This window comes from Erinaceus europaeus, chromosome 14, assembly GCF_950295315.1.
Source record: "Erinaceus europaeus chromosome 14, mEriEur2.1, whole genome shotgun sequence".
In the NCBI taxonomy this organism is placed as follows: Eukaryota; Metazoa; Chordata; class Mammalia; order Eulipotyphla; family Erinaceidae; genus Erinaceus; species Erinaceus europaeus.
The window spans coordinates 80,563,647-80,587,162 of record NC_080175.1 but is presented as its reverse complement, the minus strand read 5'-3'; the positions used below and the strand labels follow the sequence as shown (position 1 = coordinate 80,587,162).

The following is a 23,516-nucleotide window of genomic DNA, read 5'->3' as shown; positions in this document are numbered from 1 at the left end:
GAAGTGGATAACATGAACAGGCCCATCACAGCTAATGAAATTGAAACAGTTATCAAAAATCTCCCTCAAAATAAAAGTCCTGTACCAGACGGTTTTACAAATGAATTCTACAAAACCTTCAAAGAAGAACTAATACCTCTACTTTTAAAAGTCTTCCAGAAGATTGAAGACACTGGAATACTCCCTGCCAGCTTCTATGAAGCCAACATCACCCTGATATCAAAAGCAGACAGGGACACAACCAAAATAGAAAACTACAGACCAATATCTCTGATGAACATAGATGTGAAAATATTGAACAAAATTCTAGCCAACCGGATACAGCAGTATATCAAAAAGATTGTTCCTCATGAGCAAGTGGGGTTTATCCCAGGCATGCAAGGTTGGTTTAATATACATAAATCAATCAATGTGATCCACCACATCAACAAAAGCAAGACCAAAAACCACATGGTCATATCAATAGATGCAGAGAAAGCCTTTGACAAAATACAACATCCCTTTATGATCAAAACACTACAAAAAATGGGAATAGATGGGAAATTCCTCAAGATAGTGGAGTCTATATATAGCAAACCTACAGCCAACATCATACTCAATGGTGAAAAACTGGAAGCATTTCCCCTCAGATCAGGTACTAGACAGGGCTGCCCACTATCACCATTACTATTCAACATAGTGTTGGAAGTTCTTGCCATAGCCATCAGGCAGGAGCAAGGAATTAAAGGCATACAGATTGGAAGAGAAGAAGTCAAACTCTCCTTATTTGCAGATGACATGATAGTATACATGGAAAAACCTAAGGAATCCAGCAAGAAGCTTTTGGAAATCATCAGGCAATACAGTAATGTGTCAGGCTATAAAATTAACATTCAAAAGTCAGTGGCATTCCTCTATGCAAACACTAAGTTAGAAGAAATTGAAATCCAGAAATCAGTTCCTTTTTCTATAGCAACAAAAACAATAAAATATCTAGGAGTAAACCTAACCAAAGAAGTGAAAGACTTGTATACTGAAAATTATGAGTCACTACTCAAAGAAATTGAAAAAGACACAAAGAAGTGGAAAGATATTCCATGTTCATGGGTTGGAAGAATTAACATCATCAAAATGAATATATTACCCAGAGCCATCTACAAATTTAATGCTATCCCCATCAAGATCCCAAGCACATTTTTTAGGAGAATAGAAAAAATGCTACAAATGTTTATCTGGAACCAGAAAAGACCTAGAATTGCCAAAACAATCTTGAGAAAAAAGAACAGAACCGGAGGCATCACACTGCCAGATCTCAAACTGTATTATAGGGCCATTGTCATCAAAACTGCTTGGTACTGGAACATGAACAGACACACTGACCAGTGGAATAGAATTGAGAGCCCAGAAATGAGGCCCCACACGTATGGACATCTAATCTTTGACAAAGGGGCCCAGACTATTATATGGGGGAAGCAGAGTCTCTTCAACAAATGGTGTTGGAAACAATGGGTTGAAACATGCAGAAGAATGAAACTGAATCACTGTATTTCACCAAATACAAAAGTAAATTCCAAGTGGATCAAGGACTTGGATGTTAGACCAGAAACTATCAGATACTTAGAGGAAAATATTGGAAGAACTTTTTTCCGCATAAATTTTAAAGACATTTTCAATGAAACGAATCCAATTACAAGGAAGACTAAGGCAAGTATAAACCTATGGGACTACATCAAATTAAAAAGCTTCTTCACAGCAAAAGAAACCACTACCCAAATCAAGAGACCCCTCACAGAATGGGAGAAGATCTTTACATACCATACATCAGATAAGAGTTTAATAACCAACATATATAAAGAGCTTGCCAGACTCAACAACAAGACAACAAATAACCCCATCCAAAAATGGGGGGAGGACTTGGACAGAATATTCACCACAGAAGAGATCCAAAAGGCCGAGAAACACATGAAAAGATGCTCCAAGTCTCTGACTGTCAGAGAAATGCAAATCAAGACAACAATGAGATATCACTTCACTCCTGTGAGAATGTCACACATCAGAAAAGGTAACAGCAGCAAATGCTGGAAAGGGTGTGGGGTCAAAGGAACCCTCCTGCACTGCTGGTGGGAATGTCAATTGGTCCAACCTCTGTGGAGAACAGTCTGGAGAACTCTCCGAAGGCTAGAAATGGACCTACCCTATGACCCTGCAATTCCCCTCCTGGGGATATATCCTAAGGAACCCAACACATCCATCCAAAAAGATCTGTGTACACATATGTTCTTGGCAGCACAATTTGTAATAGCCAAAACCTGGAAGCAACCCAGGTGTCCAACAACAGATGAGTGGCTGAGCAAGTTGTGGTATATATACACAATGGAATACTACTCAGCTGTAAAAAATGGTGACTTCACCGTTTTCAGCCGATCTTGGATGGACCTTGAAAAAATCATGTTGAGTGAAATAAGTCAGAAACTGAAGGATGAATATGGGATGATCTCACTCTCAGGCCGAAGTTGAAAAACAAGATTAGAAAAGAAAACACAAGTCGAACCTGAAATGGAATTGGAGTATTACACCAAAGTAAAAGACTCGGGGGTGGGTGGGTGGGTGGGGAGAATACAGGTCCATGAAAAATGATGAATGAAATAGTGGGGGTTGTATTGTTAAATGGGAATCTGGGGAATGTTATGCATGTAAAAAAAAAAAAAAAAGAAGTAGAAACGCAAAGCAGAAATTGACTGAGTTTGGAGTATGGCACCAAAGTAAGAAAGCAGAAGTACACTAGAGTTTGCAGTGAGTACCTCCCTAATACTTCCTCTCCACTTTTCCAAGTTTTGGGTCCATGATTGCTCAACAATTTGTTTGGCTTTGTATGTTAACTCTCTTTTCAGTCACCAGGTTCCAGGTGTCATCAGGATGCCGGCCAGACTTCCCTGGATTGAAGACCCCACCAATATGTCCTGGAGCTCAGCTTCCCCAGAGACCCACCCTACTAGGGAAAGAGAGAGGCAGACTGGGAGTATGGACCGACCAGTCAACGCCCATGTTCAGCGGGGAAGCAATTACAGAAGCCAAACCTTCTACCTTCTGCAACCCACAATGACCCTGGGTCCATGCTCCCAGAGGGATAGAGAATGGGAAAGCTATCGGGGGAGGGGGTGGGATATGGAGATTGGGCGGTGGGAATTGTGTGGAGTTGTACCCCTCCTACTCTATGGTTGTGTTAATTAATCCTTTCTTAAATAAAAAAAAAATCCAGAAACAAAAAAAAAGATAAGTTTTGCAATTATTTATTTATTTTAACTTCAATATCACTTTGTTGAGGCAATGCTCATTACAGAATTGTTGTTACAGGGGTCCAAGTCCACATTTCCCCCCCAGTAGGTGTCAGTACACTTCACCCTCCAACAAACTGTCATCTTCCTCCACCAGAGAGCACTAGATACCCAACTCCCCCATGGTTTCCCTCCTTTCACCCTCTGAGTCCTGGATTTGCTGCAATAGTTTATCCCTGAATGTGACATGTCAAATCACAGCTATAACCATTATATGCTTCCAGAAAGTATCTTCTGAAGTATCATTTTTGAAACTTTAGAGTTTGCACTATTAATATAGATTTTGAAGTAAGAATTCAATATTATGTGCAGATTACATAGAAAAATTGGATCATTTCCAAATGTTTTAGAAGCCAGTTGACTAGTATCAGCACTTTACGCTATAATTGAACTGTAATAAGCTATGTATCTTGGCACTAATGAATCTCAGAAAGCAATAAATGAGAACCTGTAACTGATAAAGATGTCATTTGAATCTATAATAGATTAATAAGAGTTGAAATTAATAGAATTCAATTAATCAATATTATATATTTTGAGTCTCTTATTACTAGCCCAACACTCATGTAGAGGAGCTATTTTGGAGACAGAGAAATGTTCATTAGTAATTCCCATTGATCCTCACATAAGAATTTGAATGATACTTAGTGAGGCTGTTATTTAATTTCCTTTCACCAAACTTTTGCAAAATTCCCTCGGGAATTTTATTTCAGTTGATAATCATTCTCATGGTACCTTGTTAAGTTTTCTTTTTTTCTCCTCACAGTAGCAAAGGTGACCGACCGTTGTGTTTCACTGTGGTGAAAGAGAGCTGGGGCACAGGCTATATTAGTGACATTTTCAGTTTCATCCTGAATCTCTAACAAGTCTTAAATTTGAGTTTATATTGGAAGGAGAGCTCCTTTGTGCTATTATTTTCTCAGGTCAAGAAATAATTTATTTTCCCTGTGTTCATCTCTTTCACTTAATTACCCATCTTGGATATTTACCGAAGGCTTACTCTTTAAAAGGACTTATTCCAACCTTCTTTAAATCACTGAAATGTTTCAAAATAGCTCACCAAACTAGGAGACAGGCATTCTGTTTTATTTTCTTTATCCTCGATTTACTTATATTTTTATAGTCACAAATAGTCTTCAGTGCTTTAAGAATTAATTTATAAAATAAGACTGTATATGGTACTGACAGATGACTGTTAACTGGTAAATTTATATAAAGTAATAATTACTTTTTCAAAGTTTCAAGTGTTACTTATACTATCCCTCTCTTAGTTTAACAGGCTCTTCAGGCTATCCTAGTTATTTATTCTTTATTTTTTAGTTATAAAAAGGAAACACTGACAAAACCATAGGTTATTTATTCTTTTATATTGGTTATCCTTTTATGGTGACTGGCTCTTTGTGGTTATAAAGTAGTGAATGCAAGAATGTTGGCAGGCTAGTGATAAAATGAGTGAGTGAGTGTGTGTGTGCATGTGTCTTGTAGACAACAGTCACCCTTCCTAAGAGTGCATGTTTTTGGAAGTTCAGCTTTTATGGTCATAGAGAAGATCAGCGTGTTTGATATCTTTGACTTTAGCTTGGCTTTTAAGATCATATTGACGGCAATAATATTTGATCATTACTCATTCCATTAAGGATATAATCATTATATTGGTTAGTTCACTGCTTCTTTTTCAGTAATTCATGATGTATTTAATAAAATACTTACCAAGAATATTTTATGGAACCAGAAAAATAACTAGGATCATCACCAAAACAATCTTGAAAAAATGTTGAAGAATTTTTTTTTTATTTCAGATTTCCAAGATACTTATTACTAGAAATTTTACTGAATTGTAACTTTGCATTATGATTTCAAAATATATGTTTTTCTTGTTGTTTGTACATCAGGTATGTTCCTTTGACTAATATACAACAAGGCCTATATTTCAGGCTCTGACTCATTAGTATAAGAATCCTACTCTAGGGCAAAAAATGTGTCAGAGATTTCTGCCTCCAGGCAGTAGAGGGTTGTATTGCCACATGTGATCACCATTAATTCTTTTTTTAAATTTTTATTTATAAAATGGAAACACTGGGGAGTCGGGCAGTAGCACAGCAGGTTAAGCGCATATGGTGCTAAGTGCAAGGACCAGCCATAAGGATCCCGGTTCCAACACCTGGCTCCCCACCTGCAGGGGAGTCATTTCACAGGCGGTGAAGCAGGTCTGCAGGTGTCTATCTTTCTCTCCCCCTCTCTGTCTTCCCCTCCTCTCTCCATTTCTCTATGTCCTATCCAACAATGATGACATCAATAACAACAACAATTATAACTATAATAAAAACAAGGGCAACAAAAGGGAATAAATAAATAAATAATTTTTAAATGGAAACATTGACAAGACCATAGGATAAGAGGGGTATATAATTCCACACAATTCCCACCACCAGAACTCCCTATCCCATCTCCTCCACAGATAGCTTTCCTATTCTTTAACCCTTTGGGAATATGGACCCAGGGTCATTATGGGGTGCAGAAAGTGGAAGGTCTGGCTTCTGTAATTTCTTCCCCGCTGAACATGATTATTGACAGGTCAATCCATACTCCCAGACTGTCTCTCTCTTCCCCTAATGGGGCGGGGCTCTGGGGAGGTGGGGCTCCAGGACACATTGGTGGGGTTGTCTGCTCAGGAAGTTCTGTTGGCATCATGGTAGCATCTGGAACCTGGTGGCTGAAAGAAGAGTTAACATATAAAGCCAAACAAATTGTTGATTAATCACGAACCTAAAGGCTGGAATATTGCAGATGAAGGTTTGGGGTCTCCATTTTGGGAATAGCTAGTAGGTCTATTTTAGGTATATTCCAAAGTGCCCATGACTTTAATAGTTTTTGCCTAAGCCTTACATCTGGTATGCAGGTGGACCCAAGTTATTGTCTGGGGAGATGATGTCATGGCTGGAAAAAGAGCTAGAAAGCTGGATCAGGGAAGCTCCCAAATATGGGAAAAGTATATAAATATTGTGAACTGTAAAACGCATCGATTTGATCTTGGCCCATATTCAGCATAGGAGCCTATGTAACGTCTGCATCCCTGGAAGTCCAAGCTCACATTTTGTGGTCATCAGTAGGAACATTCCAAGTTGCACCAATTTCAGGACCCATCTTCCTCAGGTGGTAGATAGAGTATGTTATCCAACCTCCCTTCAGAGGATGGAACATTCTCTACCATTGTTGATCCACAGTGAGGGCAAGGTCCTATGGGAACCCACAAAGGGGTCCATTATGTTGTTCCTGATGGAGATGACCAGTGACAATGGAGAGAGGGATATATTCGAAGTCTAGGCCCACTATGTCTGTGTGGGAATCCCAGGACTCTCCAACTAGGGCCCCAGATGATAGGAATCACACATAATTCTAATATCTAGCTGCCGCCCTAAGGCTCTGGAGATTGTGCATGGGATAACTGAAATAAAATCAATATCTTATGGCATCAAAAGAATCTACCTGATATAATGACATTTGGACCATGACAGTTTTATTTATTTACTCGTTCATTTATTTTTGTCTCCAGGGTTATCACTAAGGCTTGGTGCTGGCACTACGAATCCACTGCACCTAGTGGCTATTTTATTTTTTCATTTTATTGGCTAGAATAGAAAGAAACTGATAGGGCAAAGGAGGTAGTAAGGGAGAGAGAAAGATAAACATCTGTAGACCTGCTTCACCACTTATGAAGCATCCCTTTTCAGGTGGGGAGTGGGGGCTCAAACCCAGATCATTGAGCAGGTCCTTGTGCTTTGTATTATGTGCACTTAACCGGGTGTGCCACCCCAGACCCCAACAATGACAGTTTTAAGCACCCTTACACTGATGTTTCCCCCCTTGGAAATGTATTCTGATCTTTATCTGTGTGACGTATAGCCACCTGTTATTTGTACCTTAATAAATACCCCTGGAAGCTCACACTTGACACTGTCCTCACTAGGAATGTCTTATGTGTGTGTGTGCCACTGACCTCTTCTTATCAACTGTATGCCAACTGGCTGTGCTTATTCTTTCTCCACCCTGGGATGCGTCCGATCTCGGGCTCTAGCAACTGGCTAAGGTTCTCAACCTGTGCGTTCTCATAAGAAAAAAAGAAAAGAACTAGAGGCATCATACTCCTAGAGTCAAACTATAATATAGGGGCAGGACATTGTAATCAAAACTGCTTAGTACTGGAACATAAACACACTGAACAGTGCAATAGAATTGAGAGCCCAGAAATAAGCCCCCTCACCTATAGGCATCTAATTTTTGTCAAAAGGCCCCAGACAATTAAATGAAGAAAGGAAAGTCTCTTCAACAAACTTTTTTTCTTTTCAAGATCATTTTACTTTTTTATTTGTTTGGTTTCATTTCAATGAGAGAGATACAGGGCCATACAAAAAAAAAAAGAAAGAAAGAAAGACATATGAGAGAGAGAGAGAGAGAAGGAGGTGGGGGAGAGAAGAGCACTGCTCAGCTTTGGTTCATGGTGGTGGATGGGGCTGTGGAGCCCTGGAATGAGTCTTTTAATATAACCATTATGCTATCTCTCACCCAAAAAAAATTCTTAGACTCTGACTACAGAATTAAATTTACAACAGAAGGAAATAGTGGGTTGAAAGGGTGGAGGGGGTCCAATGAATTATGATGAAGGGATATTAGCTCTTTAATGGTAGGAGGGGTGTGGTACCATATTTTAAAGTGGTATGAAGTTGTACTCCTAGAACATAAACAGTATTGTAAGCCAACATTACTTCAATAAAAATGAATAAAACTGTACTAGGGCTGGGTGGTGACACACCTGAATGATCACATATATTAACATGTGCACAGACCCAGATTTAATCCCCCAGCCCCTCCCCCTATGGGTGACTGGGCAGGGTTGGGAGAGCCTTGTGAGCAGTTCAACACATAGCTCTCTATATCTCCTCTTCCCCTCTTAATTTCTCTCTGTCCTATCAAATAAAAGAAAGGAAAGAATGTACTATACTCTGTAGACAAATTAAAGAGAAAGACCCAACTGTACACATTGTTTATAAGAGACTCATTTAAGCTGAACCATACAAACACAGACTTAAAGGGTGAAAACTGGTCCTCCAAGTCAACAAGAAATTTGAAGTCAGGAACTGATAAAGTTATGTCAAATAAAACAGAGATTTCCAGCCTTGAAAATAAGAAAGAAACAATGGTAAAGATCATATAATGTTAATGGGATCAATACAATAGGGACACTTAACAGTTACTAATATATATCAATCCAATGTAACAACTGACAAAGATACGAAACAAGCATTAACAGACATAAGAGAAACACTGACAGTCACACAACAATAACATAGGATAGAATTCATGCTTATAGCAATGAACAGATGATCCAGATATATAATCAGCAAGGAAACGAAGTCTTTGAGTAACTAGTTAGATGAGATGTACCTAGTATATATTTACAAAACATCCTTATACAGCAGGATGCATATTCCTTTCAAGTACTCAGGGAAGTGTCTCAAGTATAGTCCGTTAGTTTGAACAGAGAACCAAATCTCTGAATTTATAAAGATTGAAATAAAACCAAGTAATTTTTTTTTCAGATCACAATAGTAAGGTACTAGCAACCAACAAGCCAAGAAAGTTAAGGGGAAAAAAGGAGTTTGGGGTAATCAATATCATTCTATTGAATAGCAGTGAGGGAGGAAACCAAAGGTGAAGTAAGGAATTTCTGGAGATATGGCCATGGAGTAGCTGCTGCCTCATGTCACGCCCCTGATCAACTAGTTAAAGCGATGAAAAATCACCTGGAAACTCAACAAATTATAACTGGTATTTCTTCAGAAACTTAGCTACAGGTGGATACAGTCATGATGAGTGGATGGAAAAGGGTGAGGGATAGATTTTCAGAACTTTAGAAGAAGCCTTACTTAGTGGCAGCTGGCACCATTTTGGGAATTGTGAAGCTCAAAAGCAACAGGATATTGAAATGCCCACTAAAACTCTCCAGTGTTTAAGGACAAAACCTGGCTGAGAACTGAAGTCTTGTGGTCTACACAAGAAGCTGTCAGGAAAATAAATGCTGGCCAGCTTCTGGTAGCATGACCAGAGAGTAGCAGCTGCTGCACTTCGCTCCCCTGATCAACTCCTTACGGCAATGAAAAAATCACCTGAAAACTTGGCAATTACAATTAGAATCTACATATGTATATAATGATTTAGTATTTATTTACAAAGTTATAGGATAACAGGGGTATAATTCCACATACGTCCCCATCTCCAGAGTTCTGAGTTTCCATTCCCTTCACTGGAAACTGCAGTAGTTCTCCCAAGGTCACAGGTGTGGGTTTTTTTCCCCTCTTCTCTCTCTGGTTCCTGGTAGAATTGGAGTTCTGAGTCCTCTGGTTATCTTCCCCTAACATTTATCACTCTGGGAGTATGGACCAACATTCTTTATGGGGTGAAGAAGGTGGAAAATCTGGCTTCTGTAATTGCTTCTCCACGGATATGGATATTGGCAGGTCAACCCACACACCTAACCTGTTTTTATCTTTCCTTAGTGGTGAGGTGAGATCGTAGGGCACATTGGTGAGGCCATCTACTTATATCTGTGAAAATGGCTATTACCCAAAAGACAAGAAAACAGTGAGTATTGTCAGGGATGTGGCGAGAAGGGCACCCTTATACACAGCCATGATTTGGATTCGGAGATGAACCTGAAAAGGCACATAGAAAAAAATCTTGGATAAGTTCTGAATGGATGAGGATTTGAGACTTTTTTTCAAATTTACATAGGATTCATGAAAGATTTTTATTTTATTTTATTGATGTAATAAGGATCAACAAGACCATCAGATAAGAGGGGTGTAATTCTGCCACCAGACTTCCATGTCCTATTCCCTCCATTGGAAGCTTTCCTATTCTTTATCCCTCTGGGAGCATGGACCCAGGATCATTATGGAGTGCAGAGGTGGGAGGTCTAGCTTCTGTAATTGATTCTCCACTGGACATGAATATTAGCTGGACATGAACATAACAGGTAGATCCATACTCCCAGCCTGCCTCTATCTTTCCCTAGAGGGGCATTGTTCTGGAGAGGTGGGGTTCCAGGACACATCGGTGAGGTCATCTGCCCAGGGAAGTCAGATTGGCATCATGGTAGCATCTGCAACTTGGTGGCAGAAAGCATTAAGATATAAAGCAGAACAAATTGTTTAATAATCAGGAATCTAAAGGTAATAATATAGCAGATGAGATTTGGGGTCTCCATTTTGGAAAAAGCTAGTAGGTCTATTTTAGGCATATTCCAAGGGGCCCATCATTTTATGAAATTTTTACCTGAGCACAACAGCTGACATGCAGGTAGACTAAAGGTATTGTCTGGAAAGATAGTGTCAGAGTTGGAAATAAACTTGGTCAGGGAAGAGAGTAGCTTCCAAATATGGAAAAATATATAAGTATTGTTAACTGTAAACCCCATTTATATGATCTGGGGCCCATATTCAACACAGAAGCCTTTGTAACCTCTGCATCCCTGTAGGTCTGAGTTCTCATTCTATGGTCATAGCTAGGAGCATTCTAGGCTGCACTCATCTCAGAACTCTAAGACAGGAGGAACCTTCCCCATGAAAGATTTTTGAATGGAGTGACTTGATAAGAATTGAACAGAATTTGAACTTAACCAGATACATAATCATGCACAGACTGCTAGACTACATAATCAATGAACTAAGAAACCACGATGTAACCATCCTATAAAAACTGAAAATAATCTGAATTAGGTGATAAATATAAATCTTCTGCCATTAGAGCCCATTCCTACACCCATGAAACCTCGTTTCTATGAATGCCATCATTAAAATTCAGTAAATAAAACCAGTTCAACTGAAACACTATAGAATATTTTAATCCAACATGATAAATATTAGTTAGAAGGAAATGGAATTTTCCTCACGTTGGAGAGAAGCATATGGCTTCAGTGGACACTGAAATCCATGTCTTTAGAAATGGTTATCAAGAGTTTGAGGGGGAAAGTGAATATCAAAGATGACTTAGGCTTTTTCTTCAATAATGAGATAGATGGTGGTGCCAATGACAGAATGGGAAGATGGGATAAGAGTCATTTGGTGATAGTGTTTGAGAAGACTAAGTTTAGATTTGTACAAGTAGAGTTTGATGAATCCTTGAGTTGCTTGAAATGTGGTAAGAATATTAAGAGAAAAGAAATATGTGTTCTAAAAACTACTCAGGAACAGTTTGTCAAGTTGCCCTCAAAATGACACCAAGAATGAGCCTAACTGTCACACCTATATGCATCCGGGGTGCTCTCCTCATGAGCTCACAAAGCCCAATAGAACAACTGTGCCTTCATCCTACAGGGAATCAACTGGTAACTTTCATTAAGGGAATTCCAAGGTTCTTTTTCATTTTTAATGGATTTGAAAATAGTACAAAATATCATCTGCTTGTATTTGAGGCTTGCAAGGAGAACTTTTCCACAAGCAGTCACTACTTTATTCTGCTCCTTCCACTTTTCTTCCTCTAAGAGTAGTAAGGAGAAATGCAGTTAGAGAAGTAAACCTGATGCTGACTTCTCAGCTCAACAATCAATAGTGATGATTTTCACTGTACTACAGAGTGTGGTGGGGAGAAATTATGTATTTTTTCTGTTTTTTCTTCAGGAAACCATTTCCTTTCTTACAAGAAAACCACTTGTTTAATCTTCCCAAGATGTACAGGTGAGGATGCTATAATCTGCTTAATTAATGTTATTTGTAATTTTTCGACTTGTCTGAATTTGATGATAACACATATATGTAAGAAACTAAAACTCACACAGCCAAACAATATTTTCTATTTCTCTTCAGGACAAACAATTAAATTAAAACATTAAGAAAAATATTGCTTTCAGATCTGTTTTTAAGACAAAGCATATATGTATATAAAATTGTACCATTCATTTTAGTTCAGGAAACAGCTGAACATGTATAAAAATTATGGGTATATTTTCTCTTTTAAGGAAATCTAAGAATCTCTATACTCACTTTCAGATATCTTGGGAAATCTTCTTTTGGAAATATATATATATATATATATTTATATATATATATAAATATATATATATATATGTACATATATATATGTACATATATATATGTACATACATATATCTATTGCTTTGGATAGAGACAGAGGGAAATTGAGAGGGAAAGGGAAAATAGGGAGAGAGAAAGAGACAGCTGCAGCACTGTTTCTCTGCTCTTGAAGTTTCTCCTCGCAGGTGGGGAGCAGTGGCTTGAACGCAGATGCTTGTACACTGTAATGTGAGCACTCAAGTAGGTGCACTATCATCTGGCCATTTTACTTTTGGATTTACTTTTATCCAAAAATTTTCCATAGAACAAAGTAAGCTTACTTAAATATCACATCAAATATTTCATCTGCAATATTGGTAGATGTTATAAAATATTGAGCAAAATACCCTTAGAGAAAGACACTTATATGTGAAGAAAACTAGAAAAAAGGTTATTGTACTGTATATCAAAATTTACACTATATTTTCTTTTCTTTTTTTAAATGGGGGAAGATTCTTTTAATATTTATTTATTTATTCCTTTTGTTGCCCTTGTTTTATTGTTTTAGTTATTATTGTTGTTGTTACTGATGTCATCATTGTTGGATAGGACAGAGAGAAATGGAAAGAGGAGGGGAAGACAGAGAGGGGGAAAGACAGACACCTGCAGACCTACTTCACCACTTGTGAAGCGACTCCCCTGCAGGTGGGGAGCCGGACGCTCGAACGACATCCTTACGCAGGTCCTTGTGCTTTGTGCCACTTGAGCTTTGTGCCACCTGCGCATAACCCTCTGTGCTACCGCCCGACTCCCATATTATATTTTCATTACAAAATACCTCTTGGGGTCCAGAAGATGCAGCTGGTAAAGCATTGGACTTTAAGGTTTGAGGTCATGAGTTTGATCTCTAGCATTACATATACCAGAGCAATGCTCTGTCTCACTGTCTCTCACTACTAAATAACTAATACTCCATGTACTGATTGATCATTAAAAGGAAAGAAGCAGAAAGAGAAAAGAGACCACTCTCAGGGATTTATATCAGGTGTCACTGAAAATATTTGGAAATATACATTATACATTCCAAATAATTTATAATTTTAAGTTGTATTTTTTCTAAAAGTACTGATTCTCATCTTGTCATTAATAACAAAACCTTTTTCTGGGAGGGAGGGACATTTATCTCATCTTCCTTCTTTACTCCCTTTCTTTATTTTCACTTACTATGTACATCATGCTGATAACTATTCTTTCATTTCACACACTCTTCATGTTGAAATAGATATATGTACATGTTCATAGATGTACATAGACTGAAAATTCTAAGAACTTTATTATGACCAAGCATGATTATACATACATTTCTCTTCATCTTTCTTTCTTTGGGGGTAAGTAATACAATTTTATATTTTTGTTATTGATTTTAATTGTATTAGTGATTTAATAATTATTTACAAAATTATAAAATAACAGGGGTATAATTCCACACCATTTCCACTACCAGAGTCCTGTGTCCTGACTCCCTTCATTGGAAACTATAGTAGTTCTCTCAAGGTCACAGATATGGGTTGACTTATTTCTATAACTATCTGTTTATATTTTTCTCTATATGCCCATTTTTTCCATGGTCCTAGCTTCTCTTCCTTTCTAAGTCACACATACACCTATTACCACTTCTGAGTGTTCTTTCTCTTTCCTCTCCTCTCTCTGGGTACTGACTCAAGTTCAGAATCCTCTGTTCATCTTCCCCCAACATTTCTTCCCCGCTGAATGTATGAACCAATATTCTTTTGGGGGAGCAGGTGGTAGTTCTAACTTCTGTAATTGCTTCTCCACTGGACATAGGCATTGGCAGGTCGATCCATAACCTCAGCCTGTTGCTATCTTTCCCTAGTAGAGAGGTCAGGTCCCGGTGCACATTGGTGAAGTCATCTGTCTACAGATCTCTTCATCCTCTTTTTCTAACATGCATGGAAATTTCATTGAGTCAACTAGGAGAGAATATATTATTTTTAAACAACTGGCACACAATATTCACAAATGTGTTTACTCTAGGATTTGGTAAACCATTGCTTCATTCTGATTAGCTTTCATATTCTTTCCAGACTTCTGTCATCACGAACAATGGAAGTACACTTCTCTCCAGATGAAGCGCCGTGTTGTTGCTATGGAAAGCATTGCAGACATCGCTGATTTAAAAAGTAAGTGTATTTTTACTTTTAATAGATAATGTCAAATTGTGCTTACAAGTTTAATAATTTATACTGCCACAGGCAGTTAACTTTTCTAGTCTAATTGAAGACTGATGTCTCATTTTTTTCTTTTTATTGAGTTGATAATTATCAACAAGACCATAGGATAAGAGGAGTACAATTCCACATAATTCCCACCACCAGTTCCAAATCCCATCCCCTCCATTGGAAGCTTTCCTATTGTTTATGCTTCTGGGAGTATGGACCCAGGGTCATTATGAGGTTCAGGAGGTAGAAGGTCTGGCTTCTGTAATTGCTTCTCTGCTGGACATGGGTGTTGACAGGTTGAACCATACTGGGTCCCAGCCTGTTTCTTTTCTTTTTTTTTTTTCAGTAAATTTTAAAGATTTTACTTATTTATTTATTTATTTGTAAGGAAGATAGGGGAAAGAGAGAGAGAGAGAGAGAACCAGATATCACTCTGGTACATGTGCTGCCAGGGATTGAACTCAGGATCTCACACTTGAAAGTCCAATGCTCTATGCACTATGCCACCTCCGGACCTCCTTCTCAGTAAATTTTAAAGTTAGTTTTAGAAAATGTTATTTTCTCAGGTTCAAAACCTAGCACTACATACACCAGAGCTGAGCAACTCCCAATCTGTTTCTTTCCCTACTGAGGCAGGGCTCTGGAGAGGTGGGGTTCCAGGACACATCGGTGAGGTCATCTGCCCTGGGAAGTCAGATTGGCATCATGGTAGCATCTGCAACTTGGTGTCAGAAAAGCATTAAGATATAAAGCAAAACAAATTGTTTAATAATCAGGAATCTAAAAGTAAGAATATAGCAGATGAGATTTGGGGTCTCCATTTTAGAAAAAGCTAGGAAGTCTATTTTAGGCATATTCCAAGGGGCCCATGATTTTACTAATTTTGCCTGAGCCCAACAGCTAATATGCAAGTGGGCTAAAGGTATTGTCTGGGGAGATGGTGTCAGAGTTGGAAATAGGACTAGAAAGCTGCATCAGGGAAGAGAGTAGCCCCCAAATATGGGGAAAGTATATAAATATTGTTAACTGTAAGCCCCATTGATTTGATTTGGGGCCCATATTCAGCACGGAAGCCTTTGTAACCTCTGCATCCCTATAGGTCTGAGCTCTCATTCTATGGTCATAGCTAGGAACATTCTAAGTTGTACTCATTTCCCACTCTCTGAAGGGAGGCTGGGACAACGTCCTTCATGATGTCTCATTTTATTTGCACAACTGAAATACTGGGGAAGGTGAGCCTCTTTTCATACATCTATGGAATAAATTAACACATTTTTCTGTGTCTGGCCTGCTCAATTAAATGGCAATTTTTCTACTAAATTATTTGACTTTGTTTTTTTATCAATTTGTAAGTTCTTTTCATGTGCAAGAGATACTAATATTTTACCTATAATATTCATTATATGTATTTCTTTCAAAGTTTAATCCTCTTTCACTATACTATAGATTTGATACATATTCTATTTTTTTCGTTTTTATTGCCCATAGATTATTGCTGGTGCTCAATGCCTGCACAACAGATCCACCTCTTCTGGTGGGCCTGTCCTGTCCTGGCCCCCTAAACTGATTTCTTTACAGAAATAAAAAAGGCTAGCAAGGCCTGGCAGGACATATTCAAAGTCCTGAATGGAAAAGACCTCCACTCAAAAACACTTGATCTTGTTTGGTTGTTAATCAAACTCGAAGGAGAGACTTTTCAAGTAAGACTTAGAAAAATTATACTTCACTGTTTATGTAATTTTGGATAGAGACAGAGAAATTTAGAGAGATGGGAAGATAAAGAGGAAGAGCATTACTTCACTTTTCCTGAAGCTCCCCCTACAGGTGGGGACTGGTGGCTTGAACCCGATTTGTACTTGTGACGTGTGCGCTCAGCTGGGCGCACAGCCATCTGGTTCTTTGGACAAGAGTTTATTAAAAAGAGCTTTTTCATGTTTTTTGTTGGTATGCTTTTAAAAACCCCTTCTGTTTCATTAGTTTAATACCCCCTGCTTAACACTGTATTCTATTTACATAACTACTGTATTCTATTTACATAACCACTGCTGCGGCCTATTTACATAAATCACTTTTACATTTACATAAAGCACCATCCTCCCTCCAGGGCATTGGTGGTTCAGTGGTAGAATTCTTGCCTGCTCCACCCCCTCTCCTTGTCACACCCTGATTTTCACCAGTCACTTTTCTCTCCACCCTCTGTATGTCACATCTTGTTTACACCCTACTTGGAAAGTATGTAAGGACAACATTGTTAGTTTTAGGTAGTTGGTAGTTGTGTTAGTTTTAGTCTAGCTTGGTATAGATTGTGCTGCGTCCTGCATGAATAAAGAGATACTGCGTACAGCTCAACCATGAGTCCCTGGTCGTCTGCCTCCTCTCGCGAAGCCAGCCCGACAGTTTTTGTTAGTAATTTAATAGTGGTTTACAAGATTATAAGATTACAATGCACTGTTCCAAACTGCAGCCACAACCAAGGTTTGGTGGCCCTCCCCCACATTCTCCAGATAACTTTCTCCCAAAGCTCTAGGGACAGTTTGGCTATCTCTCCACCCCCTCCCACCCCTTTTTCTTTCTTCAAGCTACTGTGTTTCAATTATCTATATTCTCCACATGAGTCAAACTGAAATGCCTATTGACAGATTACTGGATAATGAGGTTATGAAAGACATAGTATATGGAATACTACTCTGTAATTTAAGACTAAATGTGTTGTTTTCGCCGGGCTGGCTTCACGGGCGGGTAACAGACGACCAGGGACTCAGGGCTGGGTTGTACGCAGTGTCCCTTTATTCATGCAGGATGCAGCGCAATCTATACCAAGCTAAGCTAAACTAAAAACTACCATCAATCTTGTCCTTATAAATATACTAGCCCAGTAGGGTGGGAACAGGATGCGACGCAGAGAGGGTGGAGAGAAAAGTGACTGGTGAAAATCAGGGTATGACAAGGAGAGGGGGCAGAGCAGGCAAGAATTCTACCACTGAACCACCAATGCCCTGGAGGGAGGGTGGTGCTTGTTAACAGAGGTTATGTAAATAGAATACAGTGTTATGTAAATAGAATGCAGGGGGCATTAAACCAAATGAAACAGAAGGGGTTTTTAAAAGCAGAATTAGAAGCATACCAACATAAATGGGTAGAACTTCAAGACTAAATGGGTAGAACTGGAGGTGATTATGCTTTGTGAAATAATTAAGGAAGTAAAACAACTCCCAGATGGTTTTGCTCATTTGTAGAAGAGCTTTTGAGACAGAAAAACAGCTGAAGGAATTCATTACCACTAAACCAGCAGAAATACTAAAGGGACTTATGTAAATGGAAGTATAGAAAGACCTCAGACATAGGTGTACACAAACAAAACAAGCAAAGTCCGATGAAGACAACAGACTGAAACTGCAGAAGAGAGGTTGACAAAGATGAGGTGCAGGTGACATTACGGGAGGTGGAGGGGGCTCAGTGAATTTCTGATGGCTCTGGTAGGGAAGAGAAATTGTACTTCTAAAACATTTATAACATCTAGTGCATGCACTTACCCAGATGTGCCACAGTCTGGCCCTTAAAACATTTATAACATCTAAACTGACACAATCTCAAAAACAAATAAAAAACACCATTAAAATTAAAGTAACTTGAACTCAAAAATTAACTTAATTTTTTGACATCTTACGTCTTAGCTGAGAAGTTATTTTCAGGGTTAATAAGATAGCTTGCTTGGATAGTGTGCTGTTTTTTCATGTGCGTGACCCAGGTTCAAACCCTGCCCCACCACATGAATGGAAGTTCTGCTATGGTCTTTTTTAATTCTCTTTCTCTCTCTTTGACTCTCTGTTTCTCTATTTCTGTCTTAAAAATATATACACATGTATTATTTTGGTTCTTTTTTTTTCAGAAACTGTATAATGGCCAATAGTGACAGCCATTGTACAAGTGTAAAAAAAAGGTATTTCAATGTATTTTAAAGTTTAAAGAAAAAAAGTAATGAAGATTAATAGCTATTATAGTTGAAAAGGTTCTCTCATTTCTATTTTTTTCTAGTTATAGTGCTTGTTTGTCTTGTTTTTGCCTCCAGGCTTATGCTGGGTTCGTTGCTTGCACTACAAATCTACTGCTTCTGGTGGCCTGTTGTTGTTGTTGTTATTGGATAGAACAGAGAAATTGAAAGAGGAGGAGGAGGAGCTAGAGAGGGAGAGAGAAAAATAGACACCTGAAGACCTGCTTCACTGTTTGTGAAGTGACCCCCTTCCCCCGCAGGTGGGGAGCTGGGGACTCAAACTGGGATCCTTGCATAGGTCCTGTGCTTCATACTGTTTGCGCTTAATCTGGTGCTGCCACCCACCTCCCAGTTATTGTTTTCATATAAAAAGATTTAACTATTATTTATGATTTTATTCTGCAGCTACTGCTTACTAAAAGGTAAGGTTAATTATAGCAATATGTCATCAGCAAAAATGATTTTTTTCTCATACAACTTTTACATTTTATTACATCTCCATTCTACTTTATTTTTATTTATCTCAGATGAATTCGATAGTCGAATTATAGTCAAAGTAAACATTACAATCTGTTTTTAATTTGAATAGTTATGCTGTTTATATACTATTAGTTCTGATAATCTTTAACATATTACGTAGCTAAATTTTAATCCTATTTCAAATTAGAAAATCACTATTAAACTGCAATCAATTTTTCAGAATGAGAAGATAATCCCACTCTTATATAGGTAATAAGATCTGAATATACAAAATAGCTCTCTTGGGTAGTAAGCTGCTTTGCCATACACATGATCCAAGTTTGAGTTCAGCTGCCACTGCATGAAGGATGCTTTGATGCTAGTCTCTTTCACTCACTCACTCACTCACTCACTCTCTCTATAAAAAATTAATTAACTGCAATCTGTATATGTTATTTCTATATATTATTATTTCTTAATTGTAAGACCAGTTTCCTAAATACTTAATAGTTATAAAAAATATTTACTGGGGCTGGGTGGTGGTGTTTCTGGTTGAGTGCACGTTACAATGCACAAGGACCCGAGTTCAAGTCCTGGTCCCCACCTGAAGGGGGAAAGTTTTGCAAGTAGTGAATCAGTGCTGCAGGTCTTTCTCTCTCTCTCTCTCTCTCTCTCTCTCTCTCTCTCTCTCTCTCTCCCCCTCTCTTTCACCCCTTCCCTCGAGATTTCTGGCTGTTTCTATCCAACAAATAAATAAAGATAATGGAAATTTTTTCAACCCAAAATAGACCTACTAGCTATTTCCAAAATGGAGACACCAAATCATCTGCCCTACTTCAGCCTTTAGGTTCATGATTAGTCAACAATCTGTTCAACTTTATATGTTAACTCTTTTTTTCAGCCACCAGGTTCCAGATGCTACCATAATGCCAACTGGACCTCCCAAAGTGTCCTGGAGCCCTGCTTCCCCAGAGCTCTGCCCAACTAGAGAAAGAGAGAGAGAGGATGGGAGTATGGATCCACTTGCCAATGCCCATGTTCAGCGGGGAAGCAATTACAGAAGCCAGACCTTCCACATTCTGCACCCCATAATGGCCCTGGGTCCATACTCCCAGAGGGTTAAAAGAATAGGAAAGCTATCAAGGGAGGGGATGGGATACGGAGTTCTGGTGGTGGAAGTTGTGTAGAATTGTTCCCCTCTTATCCTATGGTCTTGTCAGTGTTTCCATTTTATAAATAAAAATTAAAAAAAAGAAAATTTTTCAAAAAAGTATTTGCTCAAGGATAAAATGCCCTACTTCTGAACAAAGGGTATATAAAGACAAGAAAATTTTTTTCTTCAAATAAATTGACTATTTTTAGGGCCTTTAATGACAGTGCTCTTCATTTTCTCTTTTATAGCAGTGATTATCCTGAGTGAAAAAGATGGAAGCAAACAAGACACTGGTGACTGAATTTGTTCTCACGGGACTTACAGATTTCCCGTATCTACAGGTCCCCCTGTTCCTGGTGTTCTTGCTCATCTATCTTATCACCCTGGTGGGCAACCTGGGACTGATTTACCTCATCTGGAAAGACCCTCATCTTTGTACCCCAATGTACTTATCACTTGGCAGTTTAGCATTTGCTGATGCTTGTTCCTCATCCTCTGTGACTCCCAAAATGCTAATGAATTTTTTATCTAAGAATCACATGATATCCCTAGCTGAGTGTATCACCCAGTTTTACTTTTTTGCTTCCAGTGCAAACACAGAATGCTTCCTCCTGGTCGTGATGGCTTATGACCGCTATGTAGCCATATGCAACCCCTTACTTTATCCAGTAGTGATGTCCACTATATCCTGCATTCAGTTATTAGGGATTTCATATGCTATTGGGTTTCTTCATCCCATGATGCATGTGGGTTTGTTGTTTAGATTAACTTTCTGCAAGTCTAATGTAATACATTATTTCTATTGTGAGATTTTACAACTGTTTAAGATTTCCTGTACTGACCCTGGAGTTAATATGCTCTTGATTTTTATATTTTCAGTCTTTATTCAATCTTTCACTTTTATCACTATTGTCATTTCTTACTCCTATGTTCTCTTTGCCATCTTGAAAAAGAAGTCTGAAAAGGGCAGAAGCAAGGCTTTCTCCACGTGCAGTGCCCATCTGCTCTCTGTTTCCCTGTTCTATGGCACTCTCTTCTTCATGTATGTGCGACCTGGGTCTGGATCAACTGAGTATCAGGATAAAATGTATTCTTTGTTTTACACAATCATCATTCCCATGCTAAATCCTTTCATATACAGTCTCAGGAACAAAGAGGTTATTGGTGCTTTGAGGAGAGTAATAAATTAATACACAGGTTGTAAGGAAAGTTTCAAACTTGAGATTTTTCAGTCTTTGCAAAACTCCAGATTCTGGAGCTATACAAAATAGGCTTGACTGAAATACACTGAAATACATAGTGTACTTTATCGAGTGGTATTATAAGTAACCTTGGTGTTAAGGGATTTTCAGGTTTTTAAGACTTCAGGATATTTTCCATCATCTGTTAAGGTTACATTCTATTGCATTTATTTATTTTTACAATTATTAGAGGGTTATTGGATTACAGTACAGTCTTTAATACACAGGCAAACCTCTCATCTCCCCTTTATTGATATCCTTAATAAAGCAGCAACTCATGAAATTACAGTTAGACCCTGATATTCTCTTTCATATAGATTATCATTAAGGTAGAAGTAATTTCCTTCAGCAATTGTGTGAAGCAACATATACAATTTTATTAAGTGTTCTTAAAAATAGTTCTCATTTCTGAAGTGATTGAAAACATTGAAGGTAGGACTGGCCGGTGGTTCACCCAGCAGAGTGCAACACCTTACTTTGAAAGAGGACCTGGATTTGGGCCCTGGATCACCACATGGGTGAACCCGCAGTGGGGAAGATTCTGCAAACAGCAAAACAGTGCTGTGATGTCTCCCTCTCCTCTCTGTCTTACCTTTTACTCTTTATCTAAAAGTAAAAATCATCACCACCTGGAATGATGGAGCCAAGCAAGCACTGAGCCTCATTGATAACACTGGTGATTTACAAAAAAACCACACACAGAGGCTGAGAGGTGGCACACCTGGTTGAGTGCACATGTTACAATGCACAAGGACACAATGTTCAAGCCCCCAGTCCCCACCTGCAGGAGGAAAGTGGTGAAGTAGTGTTGCAGGTGTCTCCTGTCTCTCTCCCTCTCTACATACCCCTTCCTCTTGATTTCTGGCCGTCTCTATCAAAAAATAAAGATAATAAAAAACACTAAGGTTTCTGAATGCAAAAATAATACATATAATAATAAATAACTGCACTATTTATTTTATTGATTGTAATGATTATGTAGTGACTTTCACTTTTGGCCATGTCCTAAATTTAAAGTGATAAACATATATATATTATCTTTTTTTCTTTTTTTTTAATATTTACTTTATTTATTTATTCCCTTTTGTTGCCCTTGTTGTTTTATTGTTGTAGTTATTATTGTTGTTGTCGTTGTTGGATAGGACAGAGAGAAATGGAGAGAGGAGGGGAAGACAGAGAGAAGGAGAGAAAGATAGACACCTGCAGACCTGCTTCACCGCCTGTGAAGCGACTCCCCTGCAGGTGGGAAGCCGGGGTTCGAACCTGGATCCTTATGCCGGTCCTTGTGCTTTGCGCCACCTGCGCTTAACCCGCTGCGCTACAGCCCGACTCCCATATATTATCTTTTTAAAACTGTAGTGTCTTTGGTATCTGTTGCTGTTGAAAATCTTTATAACTGAATATTGTTAAGCAGTAGGAAAATAATTAATAGGAAGGATCATGTATATAGACAACCTCATATGTGAACATAAAAGGTGTGCAAGGTAGAAGAAATATGCAAAGTTAAGAACTGAAGCCAGCCCTCTACAGTCCTTCTGATGTCTATCTTCAACTTTTCACAGAGCATAGAGAATAAGTGAACTTAAAGTGGTTATAAAATGTGATTAACTATCTACACAAACAGAAGGAAAATGCACACCTTGAAATCAGATCAGTACAGAATATGGTCCTCATAGAAGACTTGATAGAGGAAGACTTGGAGACGGAGATAGATGGAGATCCAGATGCCTAATTTATCCATGTTTTGTAAGGTCCAATATGTTTAATACGCCTTTATAAGTAGTCTAGGATAAGTTCCTTCTAATGTGTTACTTAAAAAAAATTTATTATGTTTATTTATTGGATAGAGACAACCAGAAATTGAGAGGAGAGGGGAGCAGAGAGAGAGACGGAGAGACACTTGCAGCCCTGCTTCACCACTCGTGAGGCTTTTCCTCTGCAGGTGGGGACCAGAGGCTCGCAGGGGCTCGAACCCAGGTCCTTGCTCGCTGTAACATGTGTGCTCAAGCACGTGTGCCACCACCCAACCCCCTAATGTGTTAGTATGGCA

The 23,516-nt window shown here is 38.5% G+C and overlaps 2 protein-coding genes across 2 annotated transcripts in view; one reads left to right on the top strand and one right to left on the bottom strand.

Annotated features, from left to right (window-relative positions):
- RIOX2 (ribosomal oxygenase 2) overlaps positions 1-23,516 on the bottom strand; it is a 365,565-nt gene that overhangs the window by 196,130 nt on the left and 145,919 nt on the right. The window lies entirely within an intron of this gene.
- LOC103119520 (olfactory receptor 5AC1-like) lies at positions 20,495-21,415 on the top strand. The gene has a single exon (XM_007529824.3). It carries the CDS (start codon positions 20,498-20,500, stop codon positions 21,413-21,415), a length of 918 nt encoding a protein of 305 aa, XP_007529886.3. The 5' UTR covers positions 20,495-20,497.

Coding starts and splice junctions, on each gene's coding strand:
- LOC103119520 (XM_007529824.3), top strand. CDS start 20,498: ATGGAAGCAAACAAGACACTGGTGACTGAATTTGTTCTCACGGGACTT.